The 16,499-nt window shown below is 41.8% G+C and overlaps 1 protein-coding gene across 5 annotated transcripts in view; it reads left to right on the top strand.

Annotated features, from left to right (window-relative positions):
• Positions 1-13,743, top strand: part of LOC139408976 (mitofusin-1-like) — a 30,219-nt gene extending 16,476 nt beyond the window's left edge. For all 5 annotated transcript variants that reach the window (XM_071153516.1, XM_071153521.1, XM_071153519.1 and 2 more), the window contains exons 9-18: positions 2,995-3,062; positions 4,779-4,900; positions 5,165-5,291; positions 5,551-5,655; positions 5,898-6,000; positions 6,595-6,830; positions 10,134-10,301; positions 10,653-10,849; positions 12,163-12,297; positions 12,811-13,743. In XM_071153516.1, coding sequence (XP_071009617.1) covers positions 2,995-3,062; positions 4,779-4,900; positions 5,165-5,291; positions 5,551-5,655; positions 5,898-6,000; positions 6,595-6,830; positions 10,134-10,301; positions 10,653-10,849; positions 12,163-12,297; positions 12,811-12,880 — 1,331 coding nt within the window. In that variant the 3' untranslated portion in view covers positions 12,881-13,743. The remainder of the gene's footprint in view (positions 1-2,994; positions 3,063-4,778; positions 4,901-5,164; positions 5,292-5,550; positions 5,656-5,897; positions 6,001-6,594; positions 6,831-10,133; positions 10,302-10,652; positions 10,850-12,162; positions 12,298-12,810) is intronic.
• The last annotated feature ends 2,756 nt before the right edge of the window (positions 13,744-16,499 follow it).

Here is a 16,499-nt window from a genome sequence, read left to right as displayed (position 1 = left end):
AACTTAAGGGGGCTGAATAATTTGCACGCCCAATTTTTCAGTTTTTGATTTGTTAAAAAAGTTTGAAATATCCAATAAATGTCGTTCCACTTCATGCTTGTGTCCCACTTGTTGTTGATTCTTCACAAAAAAATACAGTTTTATATCTTTATGTTTGAAGCCTGAAATGTGGCAAAAGGTCGCAAAGTTCAAGGGGGCCGAATACTTTCGCAAGGCACTGTAATGCAGTCTTTAACTCATTTGTCAGCTCAAGCCATCTCCAGTGACCATGCAGCCCATAAAATGCCTGACCCCACAACAAGGTTTTGGTGCAACCAAATCATAGGCTTGTGGCACCAACTGAAAATGTAGAAGAAAGTTAGTATGGCGGCTGTGTGTGCTCTTATGTAAATTAGAGTATGCTTCCACACTAGTCCCCAAATTGGAAATAGTCATGTTACTAAATTAAATAATTAGTTGTTTCACATTTGTATGCCTGGCTGTTAGAAGTTAAAGTAATCCAAAAGTATGTTACTTATTTTTCAGAAATCCAAAGGATTATGTTACTGATTACTTTATTTTCATGTAACTGTTACTAGTAGCAGATTACATTTTAAGTAATCCATCCAACCCTGCTAATGGCGTATACTTTTTTGAGAGTGTAGCAATGCTTGTGGAAATGGATTGCATCAGTTAGTGATGTGTTAAAAAAGCTTTGGGAGAGTGCCACTCGTCAGAGCTCTTTCCTCATACCTTTTGAATTAGGCTGATCACATGTCCCGGATTGTGCGACAATCCAGCGTTTTGGCCCTTTGTCATGCAATCAAACAATTGTTTCTTGCATTTTATCAACAAATTAAAACGCCACTAATTTACAGAAAAGGTCGATTAGTCCCATATTTCAGTCAGTCTTCCCATTAATTTGATAAGAAAGGACATTCCAATCTCTCTTTTGCAGTAAAGTTGTGTTTATGACAAGATATAAGGATGTGGCGGTACTAAACACTCCTCTAATCGGTGTTGAGATCGGATATTCTGCGCAGCGCAAGACGAAATGTAGACCAATGTCATTGTCAACCAATCACATTTTTCAAATGCTTTCGGGCTAAATTCCAGCTAAACTTGGAGAGGACAGTTACAGTGCCTTGCGAAAGTATTCGGCCCGCTTGAACTTTGCGACCTTTTGCCACATTTCAGGCTTCAAACATAAAGATATAAAACTGTATTTTTTTGTGAAGAATCAACAACAAGTGGGACACAATCATGAAGTGGAACGACATTTATTGGATATTTCAAACTTTTTTAACAAATCAAAAACTGAAAAATTGGGCGTGCAAAATTATTCAGCCCCCTTAAGTTAATACTTTGTAGCGCCACCTTTTGCTGCGATTACAGCTGTAAGTCGCTTGGGGTATGTCTCTATCAGTTTTGCACATCGAGAGACTGAAATTTTTTCCCATTCCTCCTTGCAAAACAGCTCGAGCTCTGAGGTTGGATGGAGAGCATTTGTGAACAGCAGTTTTCAGTTCTTTCCACAGATTCTCGATTGGATTCAGGTCTGGACTTTGACTTGGCCATTCTAACACCTGGATATGTTTATTTAGGAACCATTCCATTGTAGATTTTGCTTTATGTTTTGGATCATTGTCTTGTTGGAAGACAAATCTCCGTCCCAGTCTCAGGTCTTTTGCAGACTCCATCAGGTTTTCTTCCAGAATGGTCCTGTATTTGGCTCCATCCATCTTCCCATCAATTTTAACCATCTTCCCTGTCCCTGCTGAAGAAAAGCAGGCCCAAACCATGATGCTGCCACCACCATGTTTGACAGTGGGGATGGTGTGTTCAGCTGTGTTGCTTTTACGCCAAACATAACGTTTTGCATTGTTGCCTAAAAGTTCCATTTTGGTTTCATCTGACCAGAGCACCTTCTTCCACATGTTTGGTGTGTCTCCCAGGTGGCTTGTGGCAAACTTTAAACAACACTTTTTATGGATATCTTTAAGAAATGGCTTTCTTCTTGCCACTCTTCCATAAAGGCCAGATTTGTGCAATATACAACTGATTGTTGTCCTATGGACAGAGTCTCCCACCTCAGCTGTAGATCTCTGCAGTTCATCCAGAGTGATCATGGGCCTCTTGGCTGCATCTCTGATCAGTCTTCTCCTTGTATGAGCTGAAAGTTTAGAGGGACGGCCAGGTCTTGGTAGATTTGCAGTGGTCTGATACTCCTTCCATTTCAATATTATCGCTTGCACAGTGCTCCTTGGGATGTTTAAAGCTTGGGAAATCTTTTTGTATCCAAATCCGGCTTTAAACTTCTTCACAACAGTATCTCGGACCTGCCTGGTGTGTTCCTTGTTCTTCATGATGCTCTCTGCGCTTTTAACGGACCTCTGAGACTATCACAGTGCAGGTGCATTTATACGGAGACTTGATTACACACAGGTGGATTGTATTTATCATCATTAGTCATTTAGGTCAACATTGGATCATTCAGAGATCCTCACTGAACTTCTGGAGAAAGTTTGCTGCACTGAATGTAAAGGGGCTGAATAATTTTGCACGCCCAATTTTTCAGTTTTTGATTTGTTAAAAAAGTTTGAAATATCCAATAAATGTCGTTCCACTTCATGATTGTGTCCCACTTGTTGTTGATTCTTCACAAAAAAATACAGTTTTATATATTTATGTTTGAAGCCTGAAATGTGGCAAAAGGTCGCAAAGTTCAAGGGGGCCGAATACTTTCGCAAGGCACTGTACCTACTTACAAAAAGTGGGCTTTAACGAAGAGCTATGAAAGTAAGTAAATAGACTGAAAGATATAAGGTATTTTAAATGTGGTCACCCTACTTTGAATTCAACGCTATCTGATACAACGAAAGTTAACTGTCCTTTTTAAATGGTTTCTTTTTGTAGGAGTTTGTAGCCAAAATGGCAGTGTGCTACACTCCGTTATGAAGAGATAATGCTCCTGTGATGTGGTGGTCTTTGTTTGACAGTGTGCCGCTTTCTTAGGTGGAGCTTTAGCAGAAGGCTTCCACGAGAGGCTCAAGGAGTTCCAGAGTTTCGAGAGGATATTTGAGGCAAGTTCTAGTGTGAGCGTGTCTGTTTGTGTGTGTGTGTGTGACGTCTAACACCACTCGTTCTCAGCCTCAAACATGGAGATTGTTTAATGATTAAATGCAACGTCTCCAACTCCTCTGAAATGTATATGAAAACCCCCGCAGTATGAAGTAAATCATTTCAAATTAAATGGCAGAACTACTTAGGATTTTTTTTTCTCTCGAAATGAAGTTAAATCGGTGTGTAGTCCAGTCAAGCCAAACACCATGGCTCCTCAGTCAAACTCTCTCTCTGAATTCTCCTTCCTGGCTTTTGCCAGTGTGACACTGGACTTAGTTTTGGAGCGATCTGGGAGGATGGCCAGAACTGGCACTTATCACATTTATCTTCTAGTGACTAGGGGAAATAAATTGATAGTTACATGTCACAATAATATTAAATTGATATTTGACTCCACTTTTGCCTCTATTGGTAGTGCCAAAACTATTTTATTTTTCATCCAATAGTTTGTTCTCCATCTTCTATTTAAATAGTGAGCCAACATGTTTTCAGCACTTTTATTTCCCTGACTGATCAAAACTCATTTTCTCATGCTCTCCCGTCTCTCTGCAGCAGACCTATAGTGAGCAATGTTTGGACCATCAAATTGCAATAAAATCACAGTATCGAATGGAAATGCATATAGAATCGCAATACATATCATATCGGCACCTACGTATCGTAAGGTCCCTGGCTATTCCCAGCCCTGTTATCTTCCACCTAAAGTGACAGAGATTTTCCAGGGGCACCTGCTCAAGCACAATGGTAGCTGCTGCTGTTTGGGGATGTGTGTGTGTGTGTGGAGAAATGGTATAGAAAAGATTTGCAAGAGAGAATATTCTGTAGTTATGCTGCCTCATACCGTTTACCTCTTTATTGGGTCGGACACCTAAAGGAAAAACTGTTGAATAGGATGTTAACTAGATTCTGTCCCATGCCACTTTTTATTTTTTTATTTTACCTTTATTTAACTAGGCAAGTCAGTTAAGAACAAATTCTTATTTTCAATGACGGCCTAGGAACAGTGGGTTAACTGCCTGTTCAGGGGCAGAACGACCGATTTGTACTTTGTACTCACTACAGATGTGAGTGAACCATTCTAATCACTCTATCTCTATTATCCTGTGCTGCGAGAGAAACCTCTAGTCTCGACCTCCAGCTCATCTCCGAACTACTAGTCTCTCTCCACCAATTGCGAGTCGCCAAGCCGGCGCCTCAGAACCCCTGCTTAGGCCAATCAATGTGCACATTGCCATCAATCTGCGTCTTCATTGCTGAAGTCTAGATTTGCTTAGGCGAGGATCATCTGTTTCTTTCAGTTACACTTTCATTCTGTTCACCCTGTCTCATGTTTGATTCTGTTGCCTGCATTTAGTATTTTCTGAGTTTTATGTTTTAAATAGTAATCCTCTTTTCTTAGGATTGTTGTTTCTTGTGTTGACTTTTGTTCCTATGATTTTGCTATTGCTTCATTAACACGTTACTGTGAACCTAGAACCAACGGGGCTGTGGGACTCTTGATACAGAGCTGCTGACGGCAAATTACTTTTTTTTTTTTTTTCACATTCTTAAATTGCTTCAGCAGTTGTCTATCTTGTCCCCTTTCGACCCACCACCACTGTGTGTGTCGCCACCCTGTGTGTGTGTTTCGCAGACCCCATTCACAGTGATGTGTGTGCTATTATATGGCCTCGCAGGAGTGTATCTCGCAGTCAGCAGTGAAAACAAAGTTTGAGCAGCACACTATAAGGGCCAAGCAGATCACTGAAACGGTCAAAGCCATCATGGATGCCATCAACATCGAGGCGGCAGAGAAGAGGTGTGTGTCCCCCGTTCCATCCCCGCTCACATCACTCTGTTCTTTCGGGTGGTCTTCTGTTTAATCGTTGCCAAATGTTCCTGTAGCACTTTTGCATTTTATTACAATTCAATATTTTTATCCAATGAAAATTACGATACTTTGGTATCTGTTGTAATAGCAGTTTAGTCGTATGCTATGGACATTGGATCGCAATCCGTGTACTTCCTGGTGGAAGCACTGACTTCCTGTGTCTCACCTTACCTCTTCCTGTCTGCCGTATAGAGTGGCCTCATTGGAGGACCGTGAATACCAGATGGATCGTCTGGAGTTTGTGAAGAACCAGCTCAGCCTGCTCATAGAGGACATCAAGATGAAGATCAAGGCCATTACAGAAGAGGTGGAGAGCAAGGTAAATCATGCTATTCTGATAACATGAATTTTTTTCAATATTTTTGTGAAATATGCCCATCCTAAGCCTCTTAACAGTGCAGGGAAGCACAACTCTGTCCCTCCAGGGTAATACTGCCAACTACAATATCTGGATTTATTACAGCCGTAACTCTCAATCCATTCCAAGGGTTACCACAAGTGGTGCACTTTTTTTATTTATTTATTTTTAATAATTTTTTTTACATTTTCCCAGGCACTAATACAACCGTTTTCTCTAGGTGTCTAGCGCCATGGGCGAAGAGATCTGTCGTCTCAACGTGCTAATTGAGGAGTTCCACTCGGACTTCCAACCCTCGCCCCACGTCCTCAAGCTCTACAAATCAGTGAGTTTGATTTTTCGTTACACCATAGACTGCCACGGCGGACACAGGTCTGCTTTCTATGGCAGCTTCACCTTGAAATTGAAGCTTTGTCGCTAATGTAACAGACTGAGCATTTAGGTTAGGACCATCATGACTCTAACACATAGTAGTGACCTATTTTTCTGTGACCGTTCCATGACCATTCCTTGACTGTTCCATCTCTGACCATGTGCTGCGGTTGCCCACCCTCACCCTGTGTACAGGATCTACTGAGCCATATTGAAGAGGGCATGGGCAAAAACCTGGCCTTCCGCTGCTCCAATGCCGTCAACGCCTCCCTGCAGTCCTCCCAGAAAGACATGATCGGTAGGTAGTTGGTGCAGCACGTAACACCACCCCATAAAACAGGCTGTGTTTAGGCTAGCCCTGGTCATGATTAGCCTGGTCCCACATCTGTTAATGCTGTCTTGCCAACTCTTATGGTCAAGAGTTGGCATGACAACACAAGCAGATCTGGGTTCAGGTTTGGTCATGACACAGGCTCATAGGCTCACGATCCTGTGTGTGTGACCAGGCAATCAGTCATAAAGCAGATTGACAAAGATCTAATGGATCTCTATGAAATTACTTTGAGGGAGTAAACCAATTGGTTGAGGAAAAGTACACCCAGCACACTTCTCACCCATTTATTCCTCTCAGATCATTGTGTGTTTAGAGACGGTCATGGAAAGGAAGGCCCTGTTTTAAATCCTACCTTCTTTTATATAATCTAACACAATTGGGTAGGGGGTCTATTCAGAGGGTTCTACTACATTGCTTCCACTGATCCAGTTCTGTCAGATCTCTGAGGACTGCAAGGAACAAGGGAAGCAGGAAGTATTTGGATCAAAAGTCATCTAGACGATTTCAGTGACGTCACCTGACTTGTCTGTTTCCTTCCTTGTTTCTCCCCACCACCAGAGAGTCTGCAGCCTCTGCTGCCCCCTGCTGTTCAGAGCCAGATACAAACACTTGTGCCAAGCCGCAAATTTGACCTGAGCTACAACCTGAACTGCGCCACGCTCTGCTCAGACTTCCAGGAGAACATTGAGTTCCAGTTCTCAATGGGCTGGACGGCACTGGTCAACCGCTTCCTGGGGCCTACCAATGCAAAGCGGGCCCTCATGCTGGTCGACAGGAACTTTCAAGTAACGCAGGTAAGACCGCTACAGGGTGAAGTTTCCCCAACTTACAGATCTAGGATCTGCTTTCCCTCCCACAGTCCTAACCTTAACCATTAGTGGGTGAAATGTAAAAATGTCCCAGGATCAGGGTCTTGGGGCAACTTCTCATTATTCCAGTAAGATACGAAGGTGAGAAATTATGGGGATAGGTACTTTGGTTAAAGGTATGTATGTGGGCACCCCATGACGTTAGTGGATTTGGCTATTTCAGCCACACCCGTTTCTGACCGTTGTATAAAATCGAGCACACACCATACAATCTCCACAGACAAATATTGGCAGTAGAATGGCCTTACTGAAGAGCTCAGTAACTTTCAACGTATCACCGTCATAGGATGCCACCTTTCCAACAAGTTAGTTTATCAAATATCTATCCTGCTAGAGCTGCTCCGGTCAATTGTAAGTGCTGTTATTGTGAAATGGAAATGTCTAGGAGCAACAATGGCTCAGCCACGAAGTGGTAGGCCATACAAGCTCACAGAACGGAACAGTCAAGTGCTGAAGTGGGTAGCAAATAAAAAATACTCTGTCCTTGGTTGCAACACTTACTACCGAGTTCCAAACTGCCTCTGGAAGCAACGTCAGCACAAGAACTGTTTGTCGGTAGCTTCGTGAAATGGGTTTCCATGGCCGAGCATAACCCTAAGATAACCATGCGCAATGCCAAGCGTTAGCTGGTGTGGTGTAAAGCTTGCGGCCATTGAACTCTGGAGCAGTGGAAACGGGAGTGATGAATCACGCTTCACTATCTGGCAGTCGACGGAATAATCTGGGTTTGGCGGATGCCAGAAGAACTTTACTTGCCCCAATGCATAGTGGCCAACTGTAAAGTTTGGTGGAGGTGGAATAATGGTCTTGGGCTGTTTTTCATGGTTCGGGCTAGGCCCCTTAGTTCCAGCGAAGGGAAATCTTAATGATACAGCATCCAATGACATTCTAGATGATTCTGTGCCTCCAACTTTGTTGCAACAGTTTGGGGAAGGCCTTTCCTGTTTAAGCATGACAATGCTCCTGTGCACAAAGCAAAGTGCATACAGAAATGGTTTGTTGATTGATGTGGAAGAACTTGACTGGCCCGCACAGAGCCCTGACCTCAACCCCATCGAAAACCTTTGGGATGAATTGGAACGCCAGACTGCGAGCAAGGCCTAATCTCCCAACATGAGTGCTTGACCTCACTAGTGCTCTTGTGGCTAAATGGAAGCAAGTCCTCGCAGCAATGTTCCAACATTTAGTGGAAAGCCTTCCCAGAAGAGTGGAGGCTGTTAGCAGCAAACGGATGACCAACTCCATATTAATGGCCATGATTTTGGAATGAGATGTTCGACAAGCAGATGTCCACATACCTTTGGTCATGTCTATGTCGTAGCTGTAGTGTGATATGATATACGACTAATAGATTGTTAATAGTCTTGATGCTGGTCAACAAGAACTTTCAGGTAACCACAGTTGAAACACGTGGGTTAGATATAATACACACTAATCAATATGTTTTAGTGTGTAATGGATAATGTAGAGTAGACAGGATGTCGATACCACTTTTAAAATACAGTTTCAACCAAACCTGTCATTCTCCAATATTAGGCCTGTGAACTTATTCTTCCCCTTCATATTCTGGCCTAACTGATATGCTGATATTTGTATATTTTGAATTCAAACATACATGCATACATACACATGCGCGCACATGCACACACTGATAGTTCACCAGTGAAACAATGGAGAAATTCAAATGAGCTGGTAGCTCCTTTCCTACAGTACATTGTCCCAATAACATCCCTGGTATAGGATAAGGTGCATTCAGAAAGTATTCAGACCCCTTGACTTTTTCCACATTTTGTTACATTACAGCCTTATTCTAAAATGTATACAATTATATTTTTCCCTCAACCATCTACACACAATACCCCATAAAGGAAAAACAGTTTTATTTTTTTTATTTGCAAATAGTTACAAATTTAAAACAGAAATACCTTTATTTAAGTATTCAGACCCTTTGCTATGCGATTCGAAATTGAGCTCAGGTGAATCCGGTTTCCATTGATCATCTTTGAGATGTTTCTGCAACTTGATTGGAGTGCACCTGTGGTAAATTCAGTTGATTGGACATGATTTGGAAAGGCACACAACTGTCTATATAAGGTCCCACAGTTGACAGTGCATGTCAGAGCATAAACCAAGCTATGAGGTCGAAGGAATTGTCCGTAGAGCCCAGAGACAGGATTATGTCGAGGCACAGACCTGGGAAGGGTCCTAAAACATTTCCGCAGCGTTGATGGTCCCCAAGAACATAGTGGCCCCCATCATTCTTAAATGGAATAAGTCTGGAACCACCAAGAGTCTTCCTAGAGCTGGCCGCCCAGCCAAACTGAGCAATCGGTGGAGAAGGGCCTTGGTCAGGGAGGTGACCAAGAACCCGATGGTCACTCTGACAGAGCTCCAGAGTTCCTTTGTGGAGATGGGAGAACCTTCCAGAAGGACAAACATCTCTGCAGGCATTCCACAAATCAGGCCTTAATGGTAGTGGCCAGACGGAAGCCACTCCGCAGTAAAAGGCAGATGACAGACAACTTGGAGTTTACCAAAAGGCACCTTAAGGATTCAGACCATGAGAAACAAGATTCCCTGGTCTGATGAAACCAAGATTAAACTCTTTGGCCAGAGGAATGTCTAGTGGAAACCTGGCACCATCCCTACGGTGAAGCATGGTGGTGGCAGCCTCTCGCTGTGGGGATGTTTTTCAACGGCATGGACTGGGAGACTAATCAGGATCGAGAGATAAATGAATGGAGCAAAGTACAGAGATCCTTGATGAAAACCTTCTCGCTCAGGACCTCAGACTGGGGTGAAGGTTCACCTTCCAACAGAACAACGACCCTAAGCACACAGCCAAGACAATGCAGGAGTGGCTTCAGGACAAGTCTCTAAATGTCCTTGAGTGGCCCAACTAAAGCCTGGACTTGAACCTGATCGAACATCTCTGGAGAGACTTGAAATAGCTGCGCAGCGACGCTCCCCATCCAACCTGGCAGAGTTTGAGAGGATCTGCAGAGAAGAATGGGAGAAAGTCCCCAAATACAAGTGTGCCAAACTTGTAGTGTCATACCCAAGAAGACTCGGCTGTAATCACTGCCAAAGGTGCTTCAACAAAGTACTGAGTAAAGGGTCTGAATACTTATGTAAATATGATATTCTCGTTTTTTTTTTAATTATTCATGCATTTTCAAAAATGTCTACTTTGTCATTACTGTGTCCCTCCTTCTTGTCCTGTTAAAGATGACACACTCCCTGTCCACCACGCCCTCCAGTGGCCCCTCCAGTGTGGCGGTAGCACATCCCCAGGACGCCGCGCTCTCCCATGAGGAGCTGATGATGTCCATGGCCACCAACCTGGCCTCCCTCACCTCCCGCACCTCCATGACTGTGGTCATCGTTGGAGGAGTGGTGCGTAATAGTACTCCCACCTAATCTGGCAACCCGTTTGTCATTATAATGGGCTATACAGTACGGACCAGGCTCTATACATGCATCCATACATCTCAATCCATCTTAAATGAAGTGGCAAAAAAAATCACTTATCTAGACTATTTGATTTATAGTATAGATATATTTAGCACACACTAAAATAAAATATTTTTCTACGAGAATCCTGGTATATTGTATATGTACGGCTCTATACAGATGTGTAACCAACACAACAGATATAGCTGATTTAATATGGGTGCTGCTTCCCATACAGAGTTCCACTACCAAAAAATATGAAAACCACCTCTCTCTTACCCGTGTGTGTGCTAGGTGTGCCGGACGGTGGGCTGGCGGCTCATAGCCCTGTCGGCCTCCATGTACGGCCTGCTCTACCTGTGGGAGAAGCTCACATGGACCACCAAGGCCAAGGAGCATGCGCTCAAGCGGCAGTTTGTGGACTACGCCACAGAGAAATTACAACTCATTGTCCGCTTCACCAGTGCCAACTGCAGCCACCAGGTCCAGCAGTAAGTACAGGCTGTATTCTGTATAAATGCCATTTCTGGGAATAAGGATCAGCTTAAAGGGGGAAGTTCACTCTAAAATCTAGGTTTGTTCCTATTTTAAACCAGTTTTGAGTTATCGAAAGTGGCTGACAATCAGTATTTCCATGTTATCAGATCCTTTTGTGTGCATTAGGACACGAGTTTTAAAACTGGGGTCAGTTACTGCAGGTGGTCCATCAATTTATATTATAAACAAAAAATATATACAGTACCAGTCCAAAGTTCGGACACACCTACTCATTCCAGGGTTTTCTTTATTTTTTACTATTTTCTACATTGTAGAATAATAGTGAGACATCGTCACTATGAAATAACACATATGGAATAATGTAGTCACCAAAAAAAGTGTTAAAATAAATCCAAATATATTTTATATTTGAGATTCTTCAAAGTAACCACCCTTTGCCTTGATGACATTTTTGCACACTATTGGCATTCTCTCTTGGAAATATTTGGACATTTTATGTGAATTTTTTTTTCATGACTTGCGTAACTGCAACAGAATACCATCGTGAATACTATTTTTATATCTGCGTCCAGTATGAAGGAAGTTAGAAGTAGTTTCACTAGACAATGCTAACTGGCGTTAGCACAATGACTGTTCATCCGACTCTGGGGAAGTAGATAAATGGCTTCATTGCCAAAATCTCAAACTCCGTTTTAATATGGATGAAATTAGTCATTGGAGATAATTACAGCTAATCTGTGTAGAATTGCTGTAAATTTGCTTCAAAGCTGCAAAATATTCTCTCAGTTGAATGAAACAATTTGTAGAATTGCTGAAAAATGTGTTTACAACAGCAACATTTTATCTATGGTGCCAAGATACATTTCTAAGTTTACACTTCCTCTTCCAATGAACTCTGGGGAGGTCAAAATAATGACACTTGTCTACCAAATCGATTCATTTTAAAATGTTGATTAGCCTCCTTTTACTTGCCATTTATCATTCACCTAATGATAAGACATGACGTTTTTGTTTATTTTGCTAACGTTTGATGGGTCGCCGGTTTGCCTGGGCCCCTGCTCCCTGCATTAGGACACATCTACAGGCCTCAATCCCAGTACAGTAACTAATGTTTAAGCCTCGTATGTAGATGTTTCTAAACACTCTGGCTTTATGAACCGATTCACTACTGATGTGTATTAAGTGCAAAAATCTGCTGAAAGCCAAATCTATGCACCTCTTGCTACCTTACTTCCCTCCCGCTCCCCTCTTTTCTGTGAAGTGGTGAATAAATAAGTGATAGAGTGCTTTGACCTTTGTTGCCCAGGGAGATGGCCACGACCTTTGCGAGGTTGTGTCAGCAGGTGGACCTGACACAGAGGGAGCTGGAGGGAGAGATCAGCCGACTGACCGCTAAGGTCCAGACTCTGGAGACCGTCCAGAGCCACTCCAAGACCCTCCGGTCAGTCTAGCTACCTCCAATGTCCAGTGTTACCCCATACCTTTTCCCCTTGCATAGCTCTATTGCCCCCCCCCCCTTAAAACATTTACATCCCCAATGCATTTGATTTAACATTTTGATGCTTATGGTGCTTTGGTAGTCTGTCTGTCTTTCTTTCCTAGAAAAATATATTGTCACATTTTGGCATTTATTCACCACTGGCATATTTTCAACCTAACTTCCATTTCCCCTGAAAAGAGAAGTGGGAACTCTGCTTGGGTGTCTTTATAAGCCTGCTCCGATAGGTTACTTCACTGTTGGTTGTATTGAGGGTTCAAGGTCAGAGATATGCCCTTTGAACTGAATGTGTGTCGTTTTTTTTTTGTTTCACTTGAGGTGAACATTCATTTGTCAGTAAACCTCAACACGGTTCATTTGGATAGGCATTTTCACCTCATTATAATTGGTTGTACATCATTAGTGTGCCAATAGATGTTGGTCTATGTGTAAACATATTTTTCTATATATTTTCAGGCACAAAGCCACAGAGTTTGAGAGGCAATTGGAGGCTTTTACAGACCAGTATCTGAATCCCCATAAATGATGGACTGGGTTTCTCTCTCTGGCTCTACTGGCTCCCCTAGCGACTCAGTCTTAGCAAATGGAATTGACTCTCCCCCCTGACCTCCCCTCTCCACTCAGAGAAAATAGGTCCACCCTCGACAATATTGCTCCCGGGATTCCCCCACCTCCGAACAGATGTTTCTCTAAGATATTTGTCGAAGTGTGTCCAGTCTTCCACACACTTTAGAAAAGGACTTTGCAGAGAACAAACTGCCCATTAGTTCAACAAACCAAACTGCCTGTAACACAAATACAAACTCTGTGTAAGTGTGTGAATCAGTCGTGTGAATACAGTTCCGAAGGTCAGGACATAAACTCGGTTGGCATGAGATTGAAGGTTGGGTGCTGTAGCCTGTACATTGACACTACTGCTCTTATAACTGTGAATATGCCTTTCACTAACTCCTGAAGTAATTGTGTGTGTGTGTGTGTGTGTGTGTGTGTGTGTGTGTGTGTGTGTGTGTGTGTGTGTGTGTGTGTGGGGGGGGGGGGGGGGGGGGGGAAAAATGTAGGCATGTGATTTTCATTCAGATCTGAATTTGTTCTGGTTTACACAAACAAAATAGAATTGTGTGTTTTTTGTGAAGGACCTACATAAATTCAGAGGAAATCCGTTTGAATTCAGAAAAAAACAATCAAAATTACTAACGTCCGGCTGATAGTGTTTTGATAAATAGAAGCATTGTATAACTTCCTCTGCCGTTTCAACTAATTTGACATATCACGAGAATACATTTGAACAATCTCCACTTTGTAAAAAAGTGTTTTCCTTTCATGATGAATTTGAATTGAAATGCATCCTGATTTACCTGAATCTATTAAAATAATATTCTATGTCATTGATTCTGTTTTGTTATTTCACATGGGGTAGCTTTGCTGTAGAATCTCTAATGGAAACAACATTAAACTTCACAACAATCTTCAGACTGCACTTTTACTGAATGGTAGATGGTCAGCATTCAAGCAACTATGTTTGAAAAGTAATTTGTTAACCTCATAAGTCTTTTTATTTATTTTTTATTTTTACATAACAGGCTTCAACACAATCCTTGGTTAAAGCTTTTTTTATTGGTTACAATATCAACTCATGGCAACATATCAATATCACCAAGCCACTGTACAAATACACAAAAAGAATTGGTGTGAAAAAGACTATAAAAAATTATTCCATAACAAGTGATTATAATTTCACACAATAGCACTGTAAGAGAAATCATGGCACCATGTCCCTGCTTTTCACTAGCTTTAAAACACAAAAAATAAATAAGACTGTCAGAATAGATCAGAGCCAAAAGGCAGTGCATTAATTTGTGTTTGTGGTGATCGCAAAATGTAACGCTAATTATCAAAAGGACAGCTGGGGTACAACTTCAATGTTTGATTCTCGTGTGTTTGTTTCTCGATATGCGCTACTCCGTTTTACGATTTTTAAAAGAACCCCTCTAAAACACTGCTTCGATGCATGGATAATATTCCACCTCAGTCCACGAGTAAACAGTTCACATGTAAACGCAACGCATGCTGATTTACTTACTTACTTTTCCCTTAGACCTGTAAATCCAGGCAAGTACAAGCTCAGGCTTTTCAATTACTTTGGCTATGTATGTCAAGGAGACTTGAAAACCAACACACGCTGCGTTCGTTGCAGACTGGGTCTCGGCATCCCATCCGGTAGAGCACATGCTGTCACGACTGCTCTTATGACATAGTTGTTTCATATGATGAATACAACTAAAGGAGACAAAGGAAATACAATGACATGGTCAAATACAGGGAGATTGAGCACCTTTGACTATTGATGCCTAGAAACCATTGGTCCCAGCAAACTAACCTGATCATTGGGACTGCACAGGCACATGTTAATGCGGTCACTATTTTAGTAATAATACTGTTGCATCTTATTGAGCACTGTGGTCAAGCCTCTGGGGTGTTCTTTGTGTTACAGAATATACTTTTTTTTGGCTAGTAAGGGCTGTGGTGCTGTATTGTCACAGATGATGTCTGAGCTGAAGAATCAACACAACCAACTTCAAAGTTGCTTTCGGGAGTTTGGGTAAGGTTCCCTGGCAGCCATGTTGATGTAAAATGACCAAACTTCATCCTGCCTTTTTATCTGCCATCTGTATTTCCTGTCTTAAAAGGGCTACGTTCTCTCATTGGATCCTCATCATTCACAATGGGTAGATTAATTTCATATGGGGAAATGAAAGCAAAACAGGAAGTGATTCAATAACATTGAAGGAATATCCATAAGTTCTGGACACTTCTCTTTTATTGGGCACCTTATGAAGTCAACAGAGGACCTTGTTACAGGCCAAGTGTAAAAAAATGACAGGGATTAGATTTTGATTCAGGGGGAAAAAGCTGGCACTTTCTGTAAGCAAGCGAAGAAACACAATGAGTTGTCAATTATGACATGTTTTCAGTTCACAGCTCAGGGTCAGTGGGTAACATTGGCACAAATGCGAAAAGTAACACTTATTACCGGCATGTATGTTACCCACACAGATCAGTGAGAATTTCAACACTGATATGGAATACATTTTGCATCCAAGTCAGCTCAAGGATGTGTTTTGTGTTTTTGGGGCTTAATAAACCGCCAGCCATTTCTTTTACATTTATTCTCAAATTAATTAATGCAAAGCCAGGTAAAACAGCTAAAAACGTACAACCAAATAAACGGCTACTATAAATCACTAAATGATCAAAGGGTTTTCTTTGTAATCAATAAATACAACAAATTGTACGACAGAAAGCAGAATTGTATAAAATAATGTACAGCACTTTCGAGAAGCTATTGGAAGATGCATGCTGTTTGCAGGTCTTCGGTTGTGGTCATCTGTAAGCTTGGCTTTTAGTGTTTACTCTAGTACTGACAAGTCTCTGTGCTTCACAATTGCTTGATTTCAGCAAATCATTTGACTTTGTTATAGCAGGTTATTGCCTGCCTCATTCTTTACCCAGTGCCAATATTTGAAAAGGAGACAATTATCTTTTAAAGTAACTGTCCAGTGTTTCCAGATTTCTATGAAATATGACCTAAAATCACTTATTTTATTGTATGTTAAAAAGCAGCTTTTCTGTGTTGGAATGGTGTGGGCATACCCCAACAACAGAACTGTGTGGGCATTGACCCGGTCATTAAAAAGATTAGCCCGCTGATTGGCCAGCTCATCCTCTATGAGGAAATTATTATTATTATTTTTTTTAAGTGTTTTGTCCCCAAGTTAAGCTTTGGCCACAAATACGAGTATAGGATGAGTCAATAACATGATTTGGGTATGAGTTGACAGAATATTAACTTTTAAAAATAAGATTTTCACTGGACAATTACTTTCACATTCTCTTGGGCCCACTTGAAATAGTGGAGCCTCATTAGGCGACTGGGTGATTGAGGTCAAGTGAACTGCCTACAGGTGGAGATAAAAAGCCAAAGTCTTGAACAAGCAGGCCCAACATTTGAGTTCCTGACCAGTTCCGGTCAATGTTGGCAATGGGATTGGCTTCGTAGCATGTACAGTAAGGCAGAATGGAGATTTAACTGATCTCAAGCCACAGACCATTCTGATCCATTCCACATGGATCCAATCCATGTACTG

The sequence above is a fragment of the Oncorhynchus clarkii genome, chromosome 5, assembly GCF_045791955.1.
Source record: "Oncorhynchus clarkii lewisi isolate Uvic-CL-2024 chromosome 5, UVic_Ocla_1.0, whole genome shotgun sequence".
Lineage (NCBI taxonomy): Eukaryota > Metazoa > Chordata > Actinopteri > Salmoniformes > Salmonidae > Oncorhynchus > Oncorhynchus clarkii.
Note: the sequence above shows the minus strand (reverse complement) of the source record. Positions and strands in the feature narration are given on the sequence as shown.